We start from the raw sequence: 17,882 nt of genomic DNA on the forward strand, positions 1-17,882 counted from the left end.
AAAGGCAGTGCATGGTGCAAAATGTGATGGGATTGTCTCTGTGGTAAGACAGCCAAAGCCAGACCAACATATAAAGACATAAAAAGGATCCAATTCAGGAGCCACAGGTGTTAATGGTAACTTTGTTAGAAGATTTTTTCCATCAGAGTTAAAACCAAATGTGTTAGCTGTGCTTGGTAATGGAGACAATTGGATTACTGCAAAAATGGACACTTCATTTTGGCCCTAGAATCACACGTCCTCAGTAGAAGATCTCCAACATGCAGATTCCACACCATCATGCAGGTTTGTTCCTTTGGTAAAATCATGCATATTAAAGTTACCTGCATCTCACTGATGCTCTCTGTTTGGCTGACTACACTTATAGTTTCTGGGACCAAGGTATCAGAGTCCTGCCCCTCCTCTTGATGCTCATGACCAATCAATGGCTTGGTGTCACACTCCTCTTTATCTTCCTGTTTAGTTATTGGTTCAACATAAGTTTCCACTTCCAGTTTTGCACAAACCATTTCATTCCCTGAACTTTCTTTCTGGCTGGTTGTTGGAGTTGGTATCACCTGTGGCTCTTCTGGCATTAATTGAACGCTGTCAGCTTCGATTTTATCTTTTTTTCGCTTGGTTGGAGGAGTTGGTAGGACTTCTTCAAGTTGACTTTTAGAAGTGGTGGAAACTATCTCAGTCTCTGCTTGGCTGTCTTTTCGTCTCAGAGGTGGAGTTGGTTTAATTATGCTTATCTCTTCTTTCACAAAAGCACCTGTGACTATCTCTTTTTCAACTTTGCTATCTTTCCTTCTTATTGGTGGTGTAGGATTCACAAAAGTTTCTTTCTCTTCTTGGTTTTTGCTAATTGCTAATGTTACATCTCTTTCTATTTTACTAATTTTGCGTCTGACAGGTGGAGTTGGTTTAACAATGGGCTCTTCGCTGTCTTTATGTTCACCAGTTTGTCCATCATCACCTTTTCCTAATTCAGCACTGTAAAATAATGTGTCACTCTCTGGCTTATCCTTATGTCTTCTTGATGGTGGAGTGGGTTGAGTGTCCAGATTATCAATGGATCTGGATAATCTTTGATCTTCTCCTTTCTCTTTACGTCGTCTTGCTGGTGGTGTTGGTTGAGTCTCCAAACAAAGGGAAGGTCTTTGATCTTCTTTCTCTTTGTGTCGTCTTGCTGGTGGTGTGGGTTGGACCTCCAGACCGAGCGATAATCTTCTATCTTCTTTCTCTTTACGTCGTCTTGCTGGTGGTGTGGGTTGGGTCTCCAGATTGAGCGATAATCTACTACCTTCTTTCTCTTTACGTCGTCTTGCTGGTGGTGTGGGTTGGGACTCTAAATCAAGAGAAAAACTCTCACTTCCCATTTTCTCTTTACGTCTTCTGCTTGGTGGGGTGGGAAATATTTCTCCCTCTATCTGTGATTCAATGTTTAAAGATAACCTATCACCTTTATGTCGTCTGGTGGGAGGTGTTGGTGTGACATCCACCTTGTCAAATTGGACCTCAGTTTCACTCTCATTCCGTCTTCTGACTGGTGGCGTTGGTTGAGGCTCAACTTCTATGGATTGTGCTTCATCAACAGATGTGACCTTTTTTGTCACTCCCTCCTCAGTGATATGCATGGTGTACCCACCGTCAGGTTTCTTCTCTGGTGTTGTTGAGACTTTTTCCATGTTCGATTGGATATCAGTTTCACCCTCATTTTGTCGCCTGACTGGTGGCGTAGATTTAGGTTCAGCTTCTAGGGATTCTACTTTATCATCTGATGGAGCCATCTTTACCTCTTCTTCCACAATGATATCAATGGCCTCTAAACCTTCAGGTTTCTCCTCTGATGTTGTTAAGGTATTCACCTTGTTTGATTGGATATCAATCTTTTTATCGTTTTTTCGCCTGACTGGAGGTGTTGGTTTAGGTTTGGCTTCTATGGAATGTGCTTTTTCACTTGTCTCAATTGTCTCTTCTTCCTCTTCTTTTTTAATGATATGCATGACATCTGCACCTTCAGTTTTCTCCTCTGGTGGGAAATCCACCTTTTTTGACTGGACCTCAGTTTCCTGGTCATTCTGCTGCTTAATTGAGAGTGTCAGTTTAGGTTCAACTTCTATGGATTGTGCTTTATCACCTGATTGGGTCTTGTTTGTCTCTTCTTCTACAATGGTATCTGCGGCCTCTACAACTTCAGGTTTCTCCTCTGGTGTCAGTGAGACATTCATTCTTTTGGATTGTATCTCAGTGCCCCAATCATTCCGTTGCTTGATTGGAGGTGTCAGATTAGGTTCAATTTCTGTGGATTGTGCTTCATCACCTGATGGGGTCTTTGTCTCTTCTCTCAAAATGACACCCATGGCCTCTTCCCCCTCAGGTTTCTCCTCAAGTGTTAAGACATTCATCTGGTTTGTTTGGATCTCAGTTTCTCCCTCATTTTGTTGCTTGATTGGAGGTTTAGGATCACCACCTGACAGGGTCTTTTTTGTCTCTTCTTCTACAATGACATGCATGACTTCTCCAACCTGCCTTGCTGGTAGGTTTTGATTTGCTTCAACCGGTTCAGATTGTTCTGATGCTCCTAATGGTCTGTTTGTGTTGGCTAGAACCCCCATTTCTGTTTCAGCAGATTTTGCCTCACCTTCTGTCTCCATTATTTCTGATGCTGAACATTCTGATCCCTGAATCTCAGTAGGTTCCCTTAATGGAGTAGCTTCATGAGCATGACGTCTCTGCATCTCCGCCCCCTCAGGGAGGTCTAGAATAATATATCGCTGTTGGATTTCACGCGGGCCATTATTTGTAGTCCAGTTGCCCTCTCTGTCAGCAATTGTAGCATTTGGTCCATTGTTCCAAGAAAATGTTCCAATACTTCCTGAAGCAGCATCTCCATTACCTTGTGTTTCAGCAAGTGGGGCTGTGGTTGTTTGCACTTGTCTGTTGGTGTCTATTTCAGTGAGCTGTGACTGTTCAGGTTCAATTGCTGAACTAATATGTGATACACTCACCATACCTGCCTCATTAAGAAAAGACTGAATGCTGCTTGCTTCTTTTGCTATGTCAGACATTTCAGCTTCTGGAGAAGCCAAAGTTCCATCATCTTGTTTTCCCATTGTTGTACACAATGTCTTCTCATTTACAATAGCACTAGGAGAGGCTGTCCTCACTGAACTGTCTGTGCGTGTGTCTACACTCTGTATGTGTACAGTATCCACATCTAAAATGAGCTCAGCAACTACTTTTGTTTGTGCTTCACCTTTTTCACCTGGTTCCTCTTGAAAATGTTGAATATATGAGCCCTCTTCCTCTTTATCTGATTCTACAGTCACTGCTTCAATGTTCACACTCTTCACTCTTTCAGCAAAAGAGTCTAAGCTCACAACCTCAACAGACAACTGGCTTTCTTGTCCTTTTGAGCTCAGACTTGGAATTCCACAGCACTGAGAGTCTGTGTCTTGCACTGTGGTTTCCAAGCTGTGGAGAGCTGCAGACAAGGAAGTGGACTTCTTTTCATCTACAACCTCATCATTATCAGCCTTTGTTTCCAAAGCAACAGAAATTAAATTCTCATTTTCAGCTTCATTTGCTCCATGGCTGCTTGTAGGAACAGCAGAATCATATACTCTTATGTCTGGTTCAGGTAGAATCTCCATGGTTAACGGTACAGTTGTTTTGACATCAGCCTGTTCAGTGTCAGTTTCTAATATTGGTGGTGATTTTATTGCAACATGAACTTCTGTTTCTGTTGCAGTTTCTGTGATTACACATTTAGGAATCTTGCTTTCAGGGTTTTCAGATGGCAGTACCTCGCGGTTATCCATCATTTCGCAGCTCTCAGTGATAAAGGATGAGGTAGAAAGAAGTTCCAACTGTTCAGACTCCTTGGTCGATGGTGTCACAGGAGAAACCTACAAATGGTATTTATCATACATTATTGCTGCACATAGTCTGTTAGTGTGGCTTGATACAACAAAAGTCTAGAAATATGTTTTCGAATGTGAAAATTGTACCCGTGATTCTAACTGAATGTGTTGAGCCTCTAGTGACAAACTCTGAGCTTCCTGCTTCAGCTTCTCCTCAAAATTCTGAAACAGAAACTCATCTGGTTAAAACACTATATATTTCATTTAAAACACCATCCCACATAATTGAGTCACACTCACCTTAAGATCCTGTTTAAGGTCATTCGTGTTTGTTTCTGCCTCATTTAGGGTTTTCAGTCCATCTCTTTCAAGTTTGCCTGCCAAGTCAGGGCCTAGACAGTCCCTCAGGAGTTCTTTATGGGATAGCACCACCTGCAGGCTTTTACATAGTTTCACACCTTCCTCAATTGCAGCCTAAAGAGTAAAAATGTTGTATGTTTACACTGAAACAGCAACCATACTTGTTCAAAAGGACCAGTATACTGCAGGTGCAGTATGTGTTTTGTACTCACACACTGCATCCAAATTAAGCCACAAACACACCTGCATGGATGAGGCTGAGCTGCTGGGAGGATTTGCATGTGTCATCTGGTTCCATGACTGTATGTTTTGTAAGGCTTGTCTCACACACTGCACAGTGCTGTCTGCACAGTCATTCTGCCTTTCCGACAGTTTTGATCGCAGACTGACAAAAAAATTATGATTCTCCAAAATGCACATCCAATAAATAAATATTATATACTCACTATAACAGTGAGACAAACATGCTATCCATATTACAATTAAATAAACTGGATTCAGATTTAAATTAGTGCTGTCAATCGATTAAAAAACTTAACTAGATTAATCACACATTTTTTCTGTGATTAATAGCGATTACAAATATTTTTATATATTTTATAATGTAATCATTTCATAGTTAATCTCCAAATTAATGTAGAAACAGCATAAAGACAGTATATTTTAAATATTTGTTTAATGGCATTAAAGGCAAAGTATCACTGATACTAATAACCTACTGCTACTGATGTCTCAATGAAATTGATCCCCCCTCCCAATTATAAACATTACTTTATAGCCATTCAAAACTACAGTGTAATTGAAAGCTATCAATATTTTTACATTTATTAGGTTTCAAAAAATATAACAACTTTTAATTTAAGTGAACTTTAAACAATCCTCATATAAACTCATAATAAATGTCATATTTACATTTATAAAATTATAAATTAAATAAAGATTAATCCTTATTAAAGCTACAAAAGTTCATTAGTCAAGAGCAGTGAATAATTCTCTCTGTTACCTTTGTTCTTTGATTAACATTAATATTCTCCTTGTTTGTCTTGTCGCGCTTGAATGGTTTAAAAGCATTTGCGTGCGTGATCATAAATGTAACGCTAGCTAAAGGATGGCAGAAAAAATGGATGCTGCGTAAATTGCGTTAAATATTTTTTACGTGTTAAACTGGAAATAATGAATCGCATGCGTTAACGTTGACAGCACAAATGTAAATACATTATTATAGACCTTTCAGTTTTAAACAGTTTAATATTTGACAAGCAACATGTCTGTATGTACCTGCAATATTGTTGTGTAACTTTGTCCACTATGGAAATGACATCAATAGGGGGCTCTTCATCAGGTGGGACCATTCGAAGGGCCTGACTAAGGTCACAAACTTTAGCCTCTAAAGCCTCAACGTCTCTCTCACATGTCTATGAGAAAATCATTTAAAAGGAAAATAGTAGGCCTAAGGTTTGGATACACTGACTTTCTCTTAAGTTTTAGAACAAACCAACTGAACATAGAATAATTAGCATATTCCCACAATACCTTGAATCTATGCCAGTTCTCCTGTAGCTGGCTGATATTCTGGCTACCCATTAGAAATCCTAAAGAGTGGTCCTGAGCACGGAGCTCATCCAGGAGGCTCTCTGCCTGCTCCCTGAGAATCTGTGCCCTTCCAGCAAGCCTTAGGTCGATTTCACTCAATCTGGCCTCACACACAGATAACCGTTCCCTCATCTCCTTCTCCGAGAACACACAGAGGTCATGAAGATGGCTGACCTCTAAGGTCAGGGCATCACAACCTCCTGGAGTGCATAGGTCCATCAGGGAATCTTTAACAGCATTCAGTTCTTTCATTTCTCTCTTCTCCCTGTCTACGGTCTGAAGAAGCGCCTAGAAAAGTTAAGAAACATCATAATTTTACTCAAAGCTTACAGTGCTACCATAAAATATTTATGATTTTATAAATGAACAGGTTTGACGGAAAAAGGGAAAAATATTAGAGTATTAGATGCTATATTAGATGCTATTAGAAAAAAATAATTTAAAAAGGAATTAAAAAATATTTTCTAAAGAATTTATTTCCCTTTATATAAGGGAACATATTTAACTTTTCTTTTTTTATATATTTAAGTTAAATTAAACTAATGCATTGACAGTTGACAGTCTTAATAAAATACATATAATAACAAAGAATTCAAACAGACCTTAAGAGTGTTAATAGAGCCTTGTAACCCATGGCGTTCAGTGGGCAGGGCACCGAAACCTTTGACCTGCTCTCTTAGCCAATCCTGAGCTACGGTGTGCTGCTCAACTAGCTGAGCACAAACCCGCTCTCTCCGTATTTCCTCTTCAAGATTTACGCAAAACTCCTATGCAAGCACACATACAAAAAAAAATTCATACACATAAATCAGGTTTCTATGAAACATTCTATGAAATATTTAGCACAGCACTCTCCTACAGCCTTACCGTAAGCTCTGTGATCAACTCAGGTATGGACTCCTCCATGGTGGCCCAGGATGGATCGATCCAGCTGGAATCACGGGTCAGCTGGCTCATCTCCCTCCCGAGCGCACGGACAGCAGACAGAGATGGGGTCAGGGCTCTGGTACGGTCTATCAGACTCTTGGCCTGCTCCACTGTGTGCCTTCGATCCCCTAAACCAGGCCAGGGGAAGTGGTGTGGCAGTGCAGCTGTCTGCTGTTTCACCTGCTCCAGACGAGACTGAAGCTGTTCCTTCTGACACTGGCAGGACACCAGGCGTTCCACTACACTTTTCAGCAGACTGCGGAATATATGATTATTTGCAATCATTTGAATCATCTATTAGTGCTGTGTGCGATTACTATTTACATATAGAATTATTATATCAAACCTATGCAGCTCCTGTGCTTGCTGCAGTGTTGCCTTCCACTCCTCCTCTACATTTTTCATTTTCTCAATGAGAGAATGTCTTGTGTCTTCATCAAGATCTTTACGGATATATAGATGGTCTACTGTCCTTTTCAGGGTAGCAATCTTAGAGTTGCCCTCAGAGTGAAGACTTAGAATTGCCTGAAGGACAGAGGGGTATACTTGTTCTTGACTACCACATTTTCATCATTTAAATAAGCATTTCACTATGGACTTTATCAGCAGAATTTAAAGTTTCCTTAATTGTTTATTCAGTTTCTCCATATTATACTACTTACTTGTGCTTTGCTTAGTCTCTCCTCAATTTGGTTCTGTGTACCATGAGTGCTTATTCCCAGTGAGTCCAGGCCATCTTTCTGGTTCTTCACCCAGGACCAGGTGGTCTCCTCCTGGGTATATACATTCTGAAGCTCCCTTTCAAGAGAATCCTGGAGCTCAGTCTGGTTCTTTAGTTCCTGAGCTCTTGCCAGGACCTTCTTCAATTCTTCTTCAATGGATCTTAGGTTCAGTTGGATTTCCTGTTTTCTCTTCTCCTCCAGGCCTTCTCGAGAGCACAAACCGTCTGCTTTCCTCCTCAGTGTGGCAAGCTTATAATCTACCTCTGATTCAGAATTCAGGATGGCCTAGAGTAAATAAACCAATAAAACATGTCAGCGAGTAAGTCAGACATATTTGTTGAAGGTTGAATATCACGCTTTGTCTCTTACCTGAGCTCCATTCATTCTCTCTTGTAACGGAGTATCTTCACCTAGCAATTCAATCTTCAGATGCTGCTCTTTGATCCAAGATTGAGTGCTCTCCTCCTGTTCTTGAAGATCCTGAAGGTCCTTGGAAAGAGAATCCTCAAATTCTGATTGGTTCTTCAGCTCAAGAGCATCCGCCAAAACTCCTGTCCACTCTTGCTGTACATCTTGTAATGTCTGTTGGATTGTCTGATAGTTGTCCTCTTTTAGATCTTCACAGGAACATAGACTCATTCCCTTCATCTTTAGGTCAGCAAGTTTACAGTCCCCCTCAGATCTATGAGCTAGTACTGCCTAAAAAAAACAATAAAAAAACAGGATATTCATCTAGAACATTTCTATCATGCTTTTATTTCTTTATGCATTTGTGCAGCCAATCGAAGCTTTTATAGGTTTTTAATAAATGTATACTCTTCCAGGACATATTGTATTGATTCTTAAAGTGTTAGTTACCCTCAAGCCATCCTAGGTGTATATTACTTTTTTCTTTCAGCCAAATATAATCTGAGTTATGTTAAAAAAATCTCCTGGCTCTTCCAAGCTTTATAATGGGAGTGAAAATGGGAGTGAATGGTACCTAAGATTTTGAAGCCCAAAAAAGTACATCCATCCATCATAAAAGTTATCCATTTGGCTCCAGGGGTTAATAAAGGCCTTCTGAATCGAAGCGATGCGTTTTTGTAAGAAAAATATCCATATTTATAACTTTATAAACTATAATCACTGGCTTCCGATAGCGGATGTACGCAAGTGTAGTTTGGATGGATGACCTCTGACCCGACGCATGACTTATTGACAAACGCGGAAGCGCATAGGAAAGAGCAAAACAAAACACCGGTCACGAATTAGAAGTCTAAAATGAGAATATAAGAGAAGCTTGAGTTTGTTGCCCAGCCCTATTTGTTTGAACAGCGAGAGGCATCTACTCTTACCTAAGCTTACGCTACTCCTACATCTGCGTCGGGTCAGAGGTCACTCTTCCGCCGGAACTTTACTCGCGTACGGCCATTTATAAAGTTATAATATGGATATTTTTCTTACACAAACTCATCGCTTTGCTTCAGAAGGCCTTTATTAAACCTTAAGGAACCATAAGGATTACTTTTATGATGGATGAATGCGCTTTTTTGGGCTTCAAAATGTCAGATACCATTCACTCCCATTATAAAGCTTGGAAGAGCCAGGATATTTTTTTAACGTAACTCCGATTGTGTTTGGTTGAAAGAAGAGTCATATACACCTAGGATGGTTTGAGGGTGAGTACATAATGGGATAAATAAAAATGTGGGTGAACTATCCCTTTAACTAAGGAATAAGACCCATCCTATCACTTTATGCACCAATGATATTTATGTAGCCCTCCATTTTGAATGCTTAAGATGTGTCGGCTACTTTTGGTCATCTGATATAATTCAATGTATGCCCTTAGATTTTCATCTGTTTTCAACATAAATAACGTCATGCTTAGAAACGGTATTTTGACAGGGAAGTTCCTACAAATATAGTTAATACATAAAATATCAACATTTACCTCAAAACCAGAGGATTTCTTACAACATACTGCCATTATTCTTTTAGAAAAAGATGAGGTGAGCGGAGTTAAGTCACTTGACCTGAGTAGTTGCCCTATTTTCAATAGACATATTACATTTTATCATAAATTAGGCCCACCCACTAACTGCACCATTTAAGGGTTAAATATTCCTCTCTATTACCTCAACTCCATTAAGCCTCTCTTGAATGGAAGATGTCACATGAAGAGAACCCAGGGTCTCTCTGAGCCGTCCAATCCAGGACCGAGTGTCCTCTCCCTGATCACAGAAGGTTTGTATCAATCTGTAGAGAGATTCCTCATGCTTGACCTGGTTCATGAGCTCTTGGGCAAGTTGTAGCACTTTCCTCCACTCCTCTTCTATCGCTCTCTGGGTTTGGTCAATGTGGCTCCTCCTCTCATTGTCAAGCTCTTTATAAGAACATAATTTTTTTCCTTGTCTCTGTAAACTGGCCAGTCTGGAATTGGCTTCATCACCAAGGTCTAATACAGCCTAGAGGATATACAGACATTACTCTCCAACACAATATGTGCATTGCAAGCAACATTTACCTTTAGATTTAGGTAGATAAGAACCATTCAAGATTCCTAAAAAAGGACTTTTCAATTAAAACAAACTTTTTCCTCTGCTCTTACCTGTATTTTGATTAGTTTTTCCTGTGGCTGAAGTTCCTTCCCCAGACAGTGCAGCATTTGCAGTTGTTCTCTCACCCAGGATTGGTAGCTCTCTTCCTGGGCCTGTAGATCTTTTAGTTCCCGGGAGAGAGTGTCTTGGAGTTCTGCCTGATGTTTTAATTGTTGAGCCATATCCAGAACTCTTTTCCACTCATCTTCAATGTTTCTAAGAGTGTGAATGAGCTCCTGTCTTCTGGTGTCCTCCAAAATCTCATGAGCACATAAAGCATCACCTTCTTCTTTCAGAGCCCCCAGTTTAGAATCACCTTCAGCACTTAGATTCAGAACAGACTTAAAACACAGAAACATACAAATTATCCTAAATACATTGAGGATACTCTTTAAAATTAGATGTTCTGTTAAATAGAAACATTAAAGTCATACAGGTTTAGAACAAGTAAATGAATGCAGAACTTACATTTCTTGTAAATTATTCCTTTAGGTGTTTAAGAATGTTTGAATATATGTATGTTTCCCCCAGCAAAACACAGCTAAAAAATCCAAACAGTAATGGTTAGGAGACCCACCTGAGCATTCATATGTTTCTTTTGGATTGGCGTGTCTGTGGTGATGCACTCAAGTCCTTGCTTTAAATCTCTGATCCAGGCTCTAATCTGCTCTGCATTGGTTTGGAATGTTTCAGTTTGATCATCGAGGGTCTTGTGGACTTGGGCCTGATTTTCCAAAAGAATCCCCAGGCTGTGATATTGGTCTATCAGGGTCTCGCTGTCTCTAAGGAAAGGGTCACCCCTCAGGCCACGTATCCTTACAGTTGATAACAGGTCATTGAATGCCTCCATACGACCACTGTAGATTAAGGATGAAGGTAAGAGTTGTGCAGGTTTTATGGGTGTATAGTATCAGTATTTGCTCCCCAAAACTTAGCACAGGTCATTCATTTTTGTTGTGGAAAGGCAGCATATGTAATACAACTGCAATTTTTGCAAGCAATTGTGCACATCAAAGCTTTCTTGCTCAGGGAAAACCGGAAAACCAGCACTCACACAGACATGCACTGAAAATTTCAAAAACTTTTAGCCTTTTATGTTCAAATCAGATTCAGACAATGATGGAGAGACTCAAGAAGAAGTGACAACATGTAGAATGCAACAGGACATTTCTGAATGTTTAGTTTATGAATTTATGTTGCTTATGTGTAGTTATCTTCTAGTCATTAGCATATTCTGTCTTGATAATCTATAAATCGTGTTCAGGGGGCGGGCTTTATGTAAATTCTAGGGTTGGTGACATCACTAACTCAAGAGGAATGTCGTGTAGTCCCTACCAGCCGTTAGTTGTAGTCCTTAAAAAGCAATTTCTTTAAAAGCAAATATCTCCCTTTGCTTGGAACTTTGAGCATTGTAACTTTGTAGATGTTGTTTATGTTCAAACAGCAGCATAACACACTAACTAAAGTTAAAACAGTTAAATAATCAACCACCCCTTTAAATTGTAAAAATTTTACAAATAAAAGGGCTGTTCAATTTAAGTCAAGTTGAATCGCGGTATGAGTTAGTGCAATGATCACATTGTAAAAGGCTGCGATTTAAGTCTGATGAAGCGCAGCACTGTGTTCATTTACATGCGTATTACAGTATTTTTAAGAATTTTACCAGATTTGTTACTTCTGGTTAAAGCATAAAGCAACTAAAAATAAAGAATTAAAGTCTCTCTGCAGTTTTCCACCAAATTAAAAGCTTGAGTGTTTAAAATTTGACAAATATTAGTATTGTATTAGTATCTTATAATGTAAAAAATCCTAATAATGATTAAATATTTAACTGTATTATTACAAAATTAATATATTCCTTTTAGAATAATAATAATAATAATAATAATTAATATTACTATTATTTATATTTATAAAATTATAATTTGTTTACCTGCATTTCAAAGAACCAATAAAATGCAAATGTATTGTTACATTTTTTCACATTAATTCTAGTTAATTTTGTAAAAAAAAAAAAAAAAAAAAAAAAATACAAAATGAACATTTTGAAAAGCGAATACCTTTCTTTAAGAAACTCCTCTTGGATTTGTCGAACTTTTTCTCTCTGTTCTGGCACTTTCTCCCTGTGCTGAAGCCAGTCCTTCAAATGGTTATGTTCCTCTTCCAAACTAAATACATAAAGACATGATTGGATGAATGAATGGATTAAAAAAAACAGTAGCAACAAATAGCTGTGATGTTAGCTCAGTCCATGTACCTGTTGAGGTTGTGGAGGATGTCATCTAGCTGTTTATGGCGTCCCTGGCAGTGAGCCCTGAGTGTGGCCAGTTCTCCTTCCTGTTCCTGATGCCATGAGGAGAGCAAAGCTTGAGCCTCAGAAGGAACCTTTGCCCGTTCACCTCTCTCAAATCTCTCCTTCAGCTGGGCCAGACGCTGTTCTCCTTCTTTAGAGGCCAGGAAATTCTGAAGAAAACACAAATTGTTCAGTATTGTTAAACAGACACTACTAAATTTCAATCCTTCCTGTTATTTTATAATTATGCGATTATTTCGAAAAATGTAAAAGCCACAATGGAAACCATAACCATAGGGTTGTGACCTCACTGTTACTCACTGTCAATCTCTGCATGGACATTTCGACATCCTGCTTCCTCTCAGGGTTCTCAAAACACTCATTCACAGAGAGCTGCTCATCCTGCAACCATTCCTCAAATGACTGGAACTCTTCTGCAGAGAGCCAATGGGACAAATAGACACAACAAAAATCGCTTAAAAATTTACATTATTTCTCAATTAGTTTCCAATTAATGGCACAATGCACTTGGCAAAGAATGAGGTTTCCAAACCTTTAATAGTCTGAAGGAAGCTTTTCTCCCCCTGTTCCTTCTTTTGATGAATCAGTTCTCGTATTTCCACAATGCTGTCTTTGAGATGCTTGGTGTGATTGGTCAGCTCCTCCAAAGCCTGCGGTCCAGTAATGCTGGACATGAGCTCGATTTCCTTCAGCAAAGAATCAGCCTGCTCCTCCTGGTCCAAAAGCTGCTCAGACAAGTCCTACAAAAGAAAATGAATAAAATTATACACCAAAAGAGTGTTTATACAGTACATGTCTGTCTGTCTGTCTGTTAATCATACCTGTAAGTGCGCATCCAGCTGTGTGCGATCCTCTGAGCTAATCGTATCTACTGAGGAGCGTATATTCTTCACAGATGATTGATAAGTGTCAATCTTTTCAGCCAAATGAGCTTTAACTGTGAGGAGCTCCTGGAACACGTCAGTGCAGTCGGAGAAGAGTTCTTTCACCTGCTCCATTTTCTTCCTCAGGTTTGTTTCCATTACCTAAGGGAGACAGTGTGTGTGTACACTTAAAGTTAGGAATAATTAGGAATTAGGAAAGTGCAATCATTTAATAAACAGAAAAAGTAATCTGCACATTCACCTGTAACTCAAGTGGAGATTCTTTGCTCTGCAGCAGTTCCTGGATCTCTAGCAACTTCCTGTGGAAGTGTTCAAGGTTGTCCTCCTGATACTGAATCTCATTCTAATAAAAACATAACGAACCTGTTTAATCAAAACGATAGTCTTGTGCTTTTTAGTCCATGTCTGTGAACATTTTGAATCCCTATGAAGCATTTTGTGAAGACACACCTTCATGCTGAGAACCTCCGTCTCACTGCTGAAAGGGTGAGACTCTGAGAAGATGATAAGTTTAGTTGAAGTCCAGCTGTCCACGTCTCCACCCAGAACCAGCTGTTTCTCCCACAACTCCAGACCCAAACGCAGGTTATCCATGTAACAGTCAGTCTTCTCTGACACCTGCCAAAGAGACATGCAGATTAACCAAGAAACTAAAACAACTGAAAGTGTGATGCATGTGAACAGATGTTTTTCATATACTCACATCCAGCCATGAGTCCACCAAAGCATCTGCCTCTATCTCAAAAGGAGTTTCTGAGCAATCAGGAATTTTCTTCAGCTGAGACTGCAACTGTCTGCACACAGATCTGAACTCCTCCATCTTGAGTCCGAGGCCATTAAGATCCTCCTTTATGCCAACAACCTGCAATAATAACGCATAGTGTAAATATAATAAAGGACTACGCTTAAAAGAAACAGTATGAGATTAAATAGAAAAAGTGACCATGGTGGCCTGATGGTTAAGGATCTAAAGCTACTCATTCTAGGTAGGCATGATCTATAACCTGTAAGAATTTCTTTGATCCTACCCATGAACAATGACCCTGCAGTTATTGAATTTTCAGTGTAGACCACGCAAAATAATAAATTACCAATTTTATTCATGAAAATTACTCAGAAAACAATGTACCACAGGATATGAAGGATCTGACCAATTATAGCAAGCATCTAAAAGTATTAGAGAAACTTCAGCGCCGATTCGTCAGAGCAATGATGAAAGTAGTTTCTTTCAGACAAATAAAAGCGTAGATTATGTACATGTAGATGATGAAAATTTTAAAAGATCTTAGTGTTATATTATGAGTAATGAAGCGACATTACTGTGAGTGACACCTGTTGGTACAAATCCAGTATTAAAGTACTTTTTATGTGAAAGAAAACAGATGGTAAATACAATAGGCAATTATAACATTAGCATGTATTGTGAAGAGTTGGGATTAGTCTGAGGTTGACATACTTTTGCTAGGAGGCGTTGCAGGTTGTCTTTGCCCATGTATGATGCCTGCTCATTGATCGTTTGCTCCGCCCTCTGGAGAGTGTTGCTAAGGTTACTGCGACAGTTCTGAAACTTCTTCAGCAGCTCCATAAGAACAGTGCACTGCTCTTGTCTGTCAAACACACACATATATTGGGTTTTCATGTTTTATGGGGACATTACATAGACATAATGATTTTTATACTGTACAAACTGTATATTCATTCCCCTTACACTAACTCTACCCTTAAACCTACCCATCACAGAAAACTTTCTGCATTATTACATTTTCAAAAAACATCACTTAGTATGGATTTATAAGCTTTTTTCCTTCATGGGATCAAAAAACATCTCCACAAAGACAAGGATTAAACCTCTCGGTTTATATGGAATTATTTTATAATCTCTTTAAGAACGATTTGAAGTGTGAAAGTTTTGGTGGAATGGACTTTCAGTGGAGGGACAGAAATATCTCAGGTTTAATGAAAAATATCTTCTAAAAAATCTTTCATTTGTGTTTGGAATTACATGAAGGTGAGTGAATAACTAACCCTATATGGGCAAATTTCATTAATTTAGTTTTTGTGTCTCTTGTTTAGAACCCACCTGTCAGATACAGCTCTCTCAGTCTCTTCCCAAAGGAGGTCCAGCTCTTCGTCTGCTGGATCAGGGTGCTCTTTCTGCTTCTTGATGCTTTCGTATTCAGGGCGAAGAGAGTTCAAATGTGATTCCAGATCGGACAGCGCTCGAATCCTAAACACAGATGCACACAGTGTAAATGGACATTCTGCAAAAAAAAAGGGACTATCGATCAATTAAATTGCTTAAATAATGAAATTACATCACATGCTGATTAATTAATCAAATTAAGATAAATTAACACCAAATCAATATACTAAGCCCAAATAAAGACAAGACACACTTGCACACAAAAGCATGAAAAAATGTCAATACCGGTGCTGCACAGCTGGCATGGTGGGATCTTTTAGACCTTGTTTTTCTGCTGCCCCCTGCACCTTTCTCAGCTCAGCCTGCATAGTCTTCCTCCTCAGGCCGAGTCCCTGGTTCTGCTGTTCCTTCTGGAACTCATTCTGTCGAATCATCAGACGATCATCTGCCTCTTCCACCCTGTGAACCAGGACGCCCACCATATCCAGACAGGAAACAGGGCTCCCATCCTGGGTCACCTCGAGCTGTGCTCCGCCCAAAAGCTGGTCCAGCTGTGGAGCCTTATCCTTAAGGCTGCTGAGTCCCTTCCTGATTAGTGCCAGCTTAGACCTGCTGTCCTGCAGTACCACATGATCATTGCCAGGGGCGCTCTGCACAGAAGAGACATCGAGCTCCACGGTCCGCAGGGACATGAGGAAGCGGTCGAGGGCACGGGCAGCAGCGTCGCTCTTGCGCACTTGTTGCCTGAGTCGGTCAAGGCTGGATCTGTGGTTCAGAACCACCTGAGTCAGAGGCGATCGGTCTCGCAGGTCCAGATGACTGGGTTCAGAGTCGAATCGAGACAGACGATCCAACTCGGTCTGGATACTTTCATCTAGGTCCTGAAAATGAGGACGAGGTAGATATTTAGATAAAAAGATGAGATGGAAAAAAAGCTTAACATGCAGCGACATTACTACGGAATCTATTACGTCAAACTTCCTTGTCTCTCAGATTATATAATATTTAAATAGTAATTGCACAAAGCACTGATAGATGACTCAAATTAATAGCAAATATCAATATGCAAATATACAGTAAGATGAGAAAAGATATACAAATGATGCAGTCGAATTGAACTATGTAATTGAATAGACATAGCCTGTTATGTACAGATCATCAGAATGCATGATTAAATGCATTAATATTTCCCCCCCACTTTTTAAAAATAACTTATTATACTAAATTAATGCGTTAAATTTATAGCCCTTTACAGCTGAATCTTTCATTTTATTTATAAACTGTGCTAAAAGTAGAAAAAGTAAATATTATTACATTATATATTTTATGATGTGTTGCATGAGAGTCATAGCTACAAAAAATAGCAACATTTACCAAATAAAATGCCATCTGTGTACTTGTACATTCCTCATTTCATTTACTCAGTGGATATAAATATTAAACATTCTAAGTAAATATTATTATGAATAAATGCTATATATAAATTAGACTGACAGATAATAAAACTAACTACATTAACCAAATAAAATGGTATTTGTGTCTTTATAATGAAGCTTAACCACAAACAGAACCATAAATAAGAATCATAAATTAATATATATAAATGTCTCTCACCTTCACATCTTTCAGAATGACTGGGTTAGCTAGTGTATATCCTTTAATGTCTTTGGGCTCTTTAATGAATTTTTCCAGCCTTTCAGAAAACTCCGTGATTTTCAGTGTAATGGAGTCCATGAGCTCAAGTGCTGCTCCCAGTGAATCCACCCTGACAGAGAGCATAGACTTATTTTAACAAACAACACAATGCAAACACAGACAGTCTGGCTACAGGATATTTTCTCTGGAACTCTTTGATTTGAGTGGATCATATGATCATTTGGGTGACACTGGGTGAAAGAACAAAAACAAAGCTGTAATATGCTGTAGTGTTATGTGAATATTTATTTCAGCTCACTAGTTTAAAACACACCAGCTTATACTGCTCTGAAAGATGAAAGTAATGCAATGTCTCACTCTGAACACACAAACTTTCACATGACAGGGTTGTTTTCTTGATGCACACACATACCTGCCCTGTAACTGTGACCTCTGCTCTCTCCACCTGACAGTGAGCTCCATTCGGTCCTGCTCAACAGATCGTTCGCTGAATTGAACACATTGCATACACAGTGTTTCATACTCCTTCCACAAAGTCTCTGTCTCGTCCCATAGAGACTAAAACAAAACAGAGAGGGGGTAAATTTAGTAATTTCCCTGCCAGTTTTAAAAGTTGCTACGGCCTGATTTTTATAGTAATTGTCCTTTGAAAATGCATAATGATATCAAATCACCAGCTTAAAAACTACACAAAACACAGTGCATTACCTTTAATTCTCTTAATCTTTTCTGCAGGTCTGTGGGAGTGACTGATTCTGAGGGACGATCTCCCAGCATGCATTGCTCATTTCTGTTTAGCTGAGCTTGTAATGCAAATCTGGAGCTGCGGTACCTGAGCAATCCAAGAAAAATA

General features: G+C 39.2%; 1 protein-coding gene across 2 annotated transcripts in view; it reads right to left on the minus strand.

The window, feature by feature from the left end:
* The window catches only part of syne2b (spectrin repeat containing, nuclear envelope 2b), a 109,311-nt gene that overhangs the window by 69,266 nt on the left and 22,163 nt on the right, over positions 1-17,882 (minus strand). For both annotated transcript variants that reach the window (XM_082154399.1, XM_082154398.1), the window contains 28 exons: positions 17,738-17,861; positions 17,442-17,587; positions 16,988-17,138; positions 15,659-16,254; positions 15,311-15,457; positions 14,687-14,837; positions 13,934-14,092; positions 13,681-13,848; positions 13,472-13,573; positions 13,168-13,371; positions 12,879-13,086; positions 12,647-12,759; positions 12,290-12,495; positions 12,093-12,200; positions 10,610-10,889; positions 10,044-10,373; positions 9,571-9,900; positions 7,820-8,149; positions 7,391-7,735; positions 7,075-7,253; positions 6,669-6,984; positions 6,404-6,568; positions 5,742-6,089; positions 5,487-5,623; positions 4,452-4,593; positions 4,149-4,322; positions 3,996-4,070; positions 324-3,893 (listed from right to left, as the gene is read on the minus strand). In XM_082154399.1, coding sequence (XP_082010525.1) covers positions 324-3,893; positions 3,996-4,070; positions 4,149-4,322; positions 4,452-4,593; positions 5,487-5,623; positions 5,742-6,089; positions 6,404-6,568; positions 6,669-6,984; positions 7,075-7,253; positions 7,391-7,735; positions 7,820-8,149; positions 9,571-9,900; positions 10,044-10,373; positions 10,610-10,889; positions 12,093-12,200; positions 12,290-12,495; positions 12,647-12,759; positions 12,879-13,086; positions 13,168-13,371; positions 13,472-13,573; positions 13,681-13,848; positions 13,934-14,092; positions 14,687-14,837; positions 15,311-15,457; positions 15,659-16,254; positions 16,988-17,138; positions 17,442-17,587; positions 17,738-17,861 — 9,304 coding nt within the window. The remainder of the gene's footprint in view (positions 1-323; positions 3,894-3,995; positions 4,071-4,148; positions 4,323-4,451; positions 4,594-5,486; positions 5,624-5,741; positions 6,090-6,403; positions 6,569-6,668; positions 6,985-7,074; positions 7,254-7,390; positions 7,736-7,819; positions 8,150-9,570; positions 9,901-10,043; positions 10,374-10,609; positions 10,890-12,092; positions 12,201-12,289; positions 12,496-12,646; positions 12,760-12,878; positions 13,087-13,167; positions 13,372-13,471; positions 13,574-13,680; positions 13,849-13,933; positions 14,093-14,686; positions 14,838-15,310; positions 15,458-15,658; positions 16,255-16,987; positions 17,139-17,441; positions 17,588-17,737; positions 17,862-17,882) is intronic.

This window comes from Leuciscus leuciscus, assembly GCF_965113295.1.
Source record: "Leuciscus leuciscus genome assembly, chromosome: 22".
Taxonomy (NCBI): domain Eukaryota; kingdom Metazoa; phylum Chordata; class Actinopteri; order Cypriniformes; family Leuciscidae; genus Leuciscus; species Leuciscus leuciscus.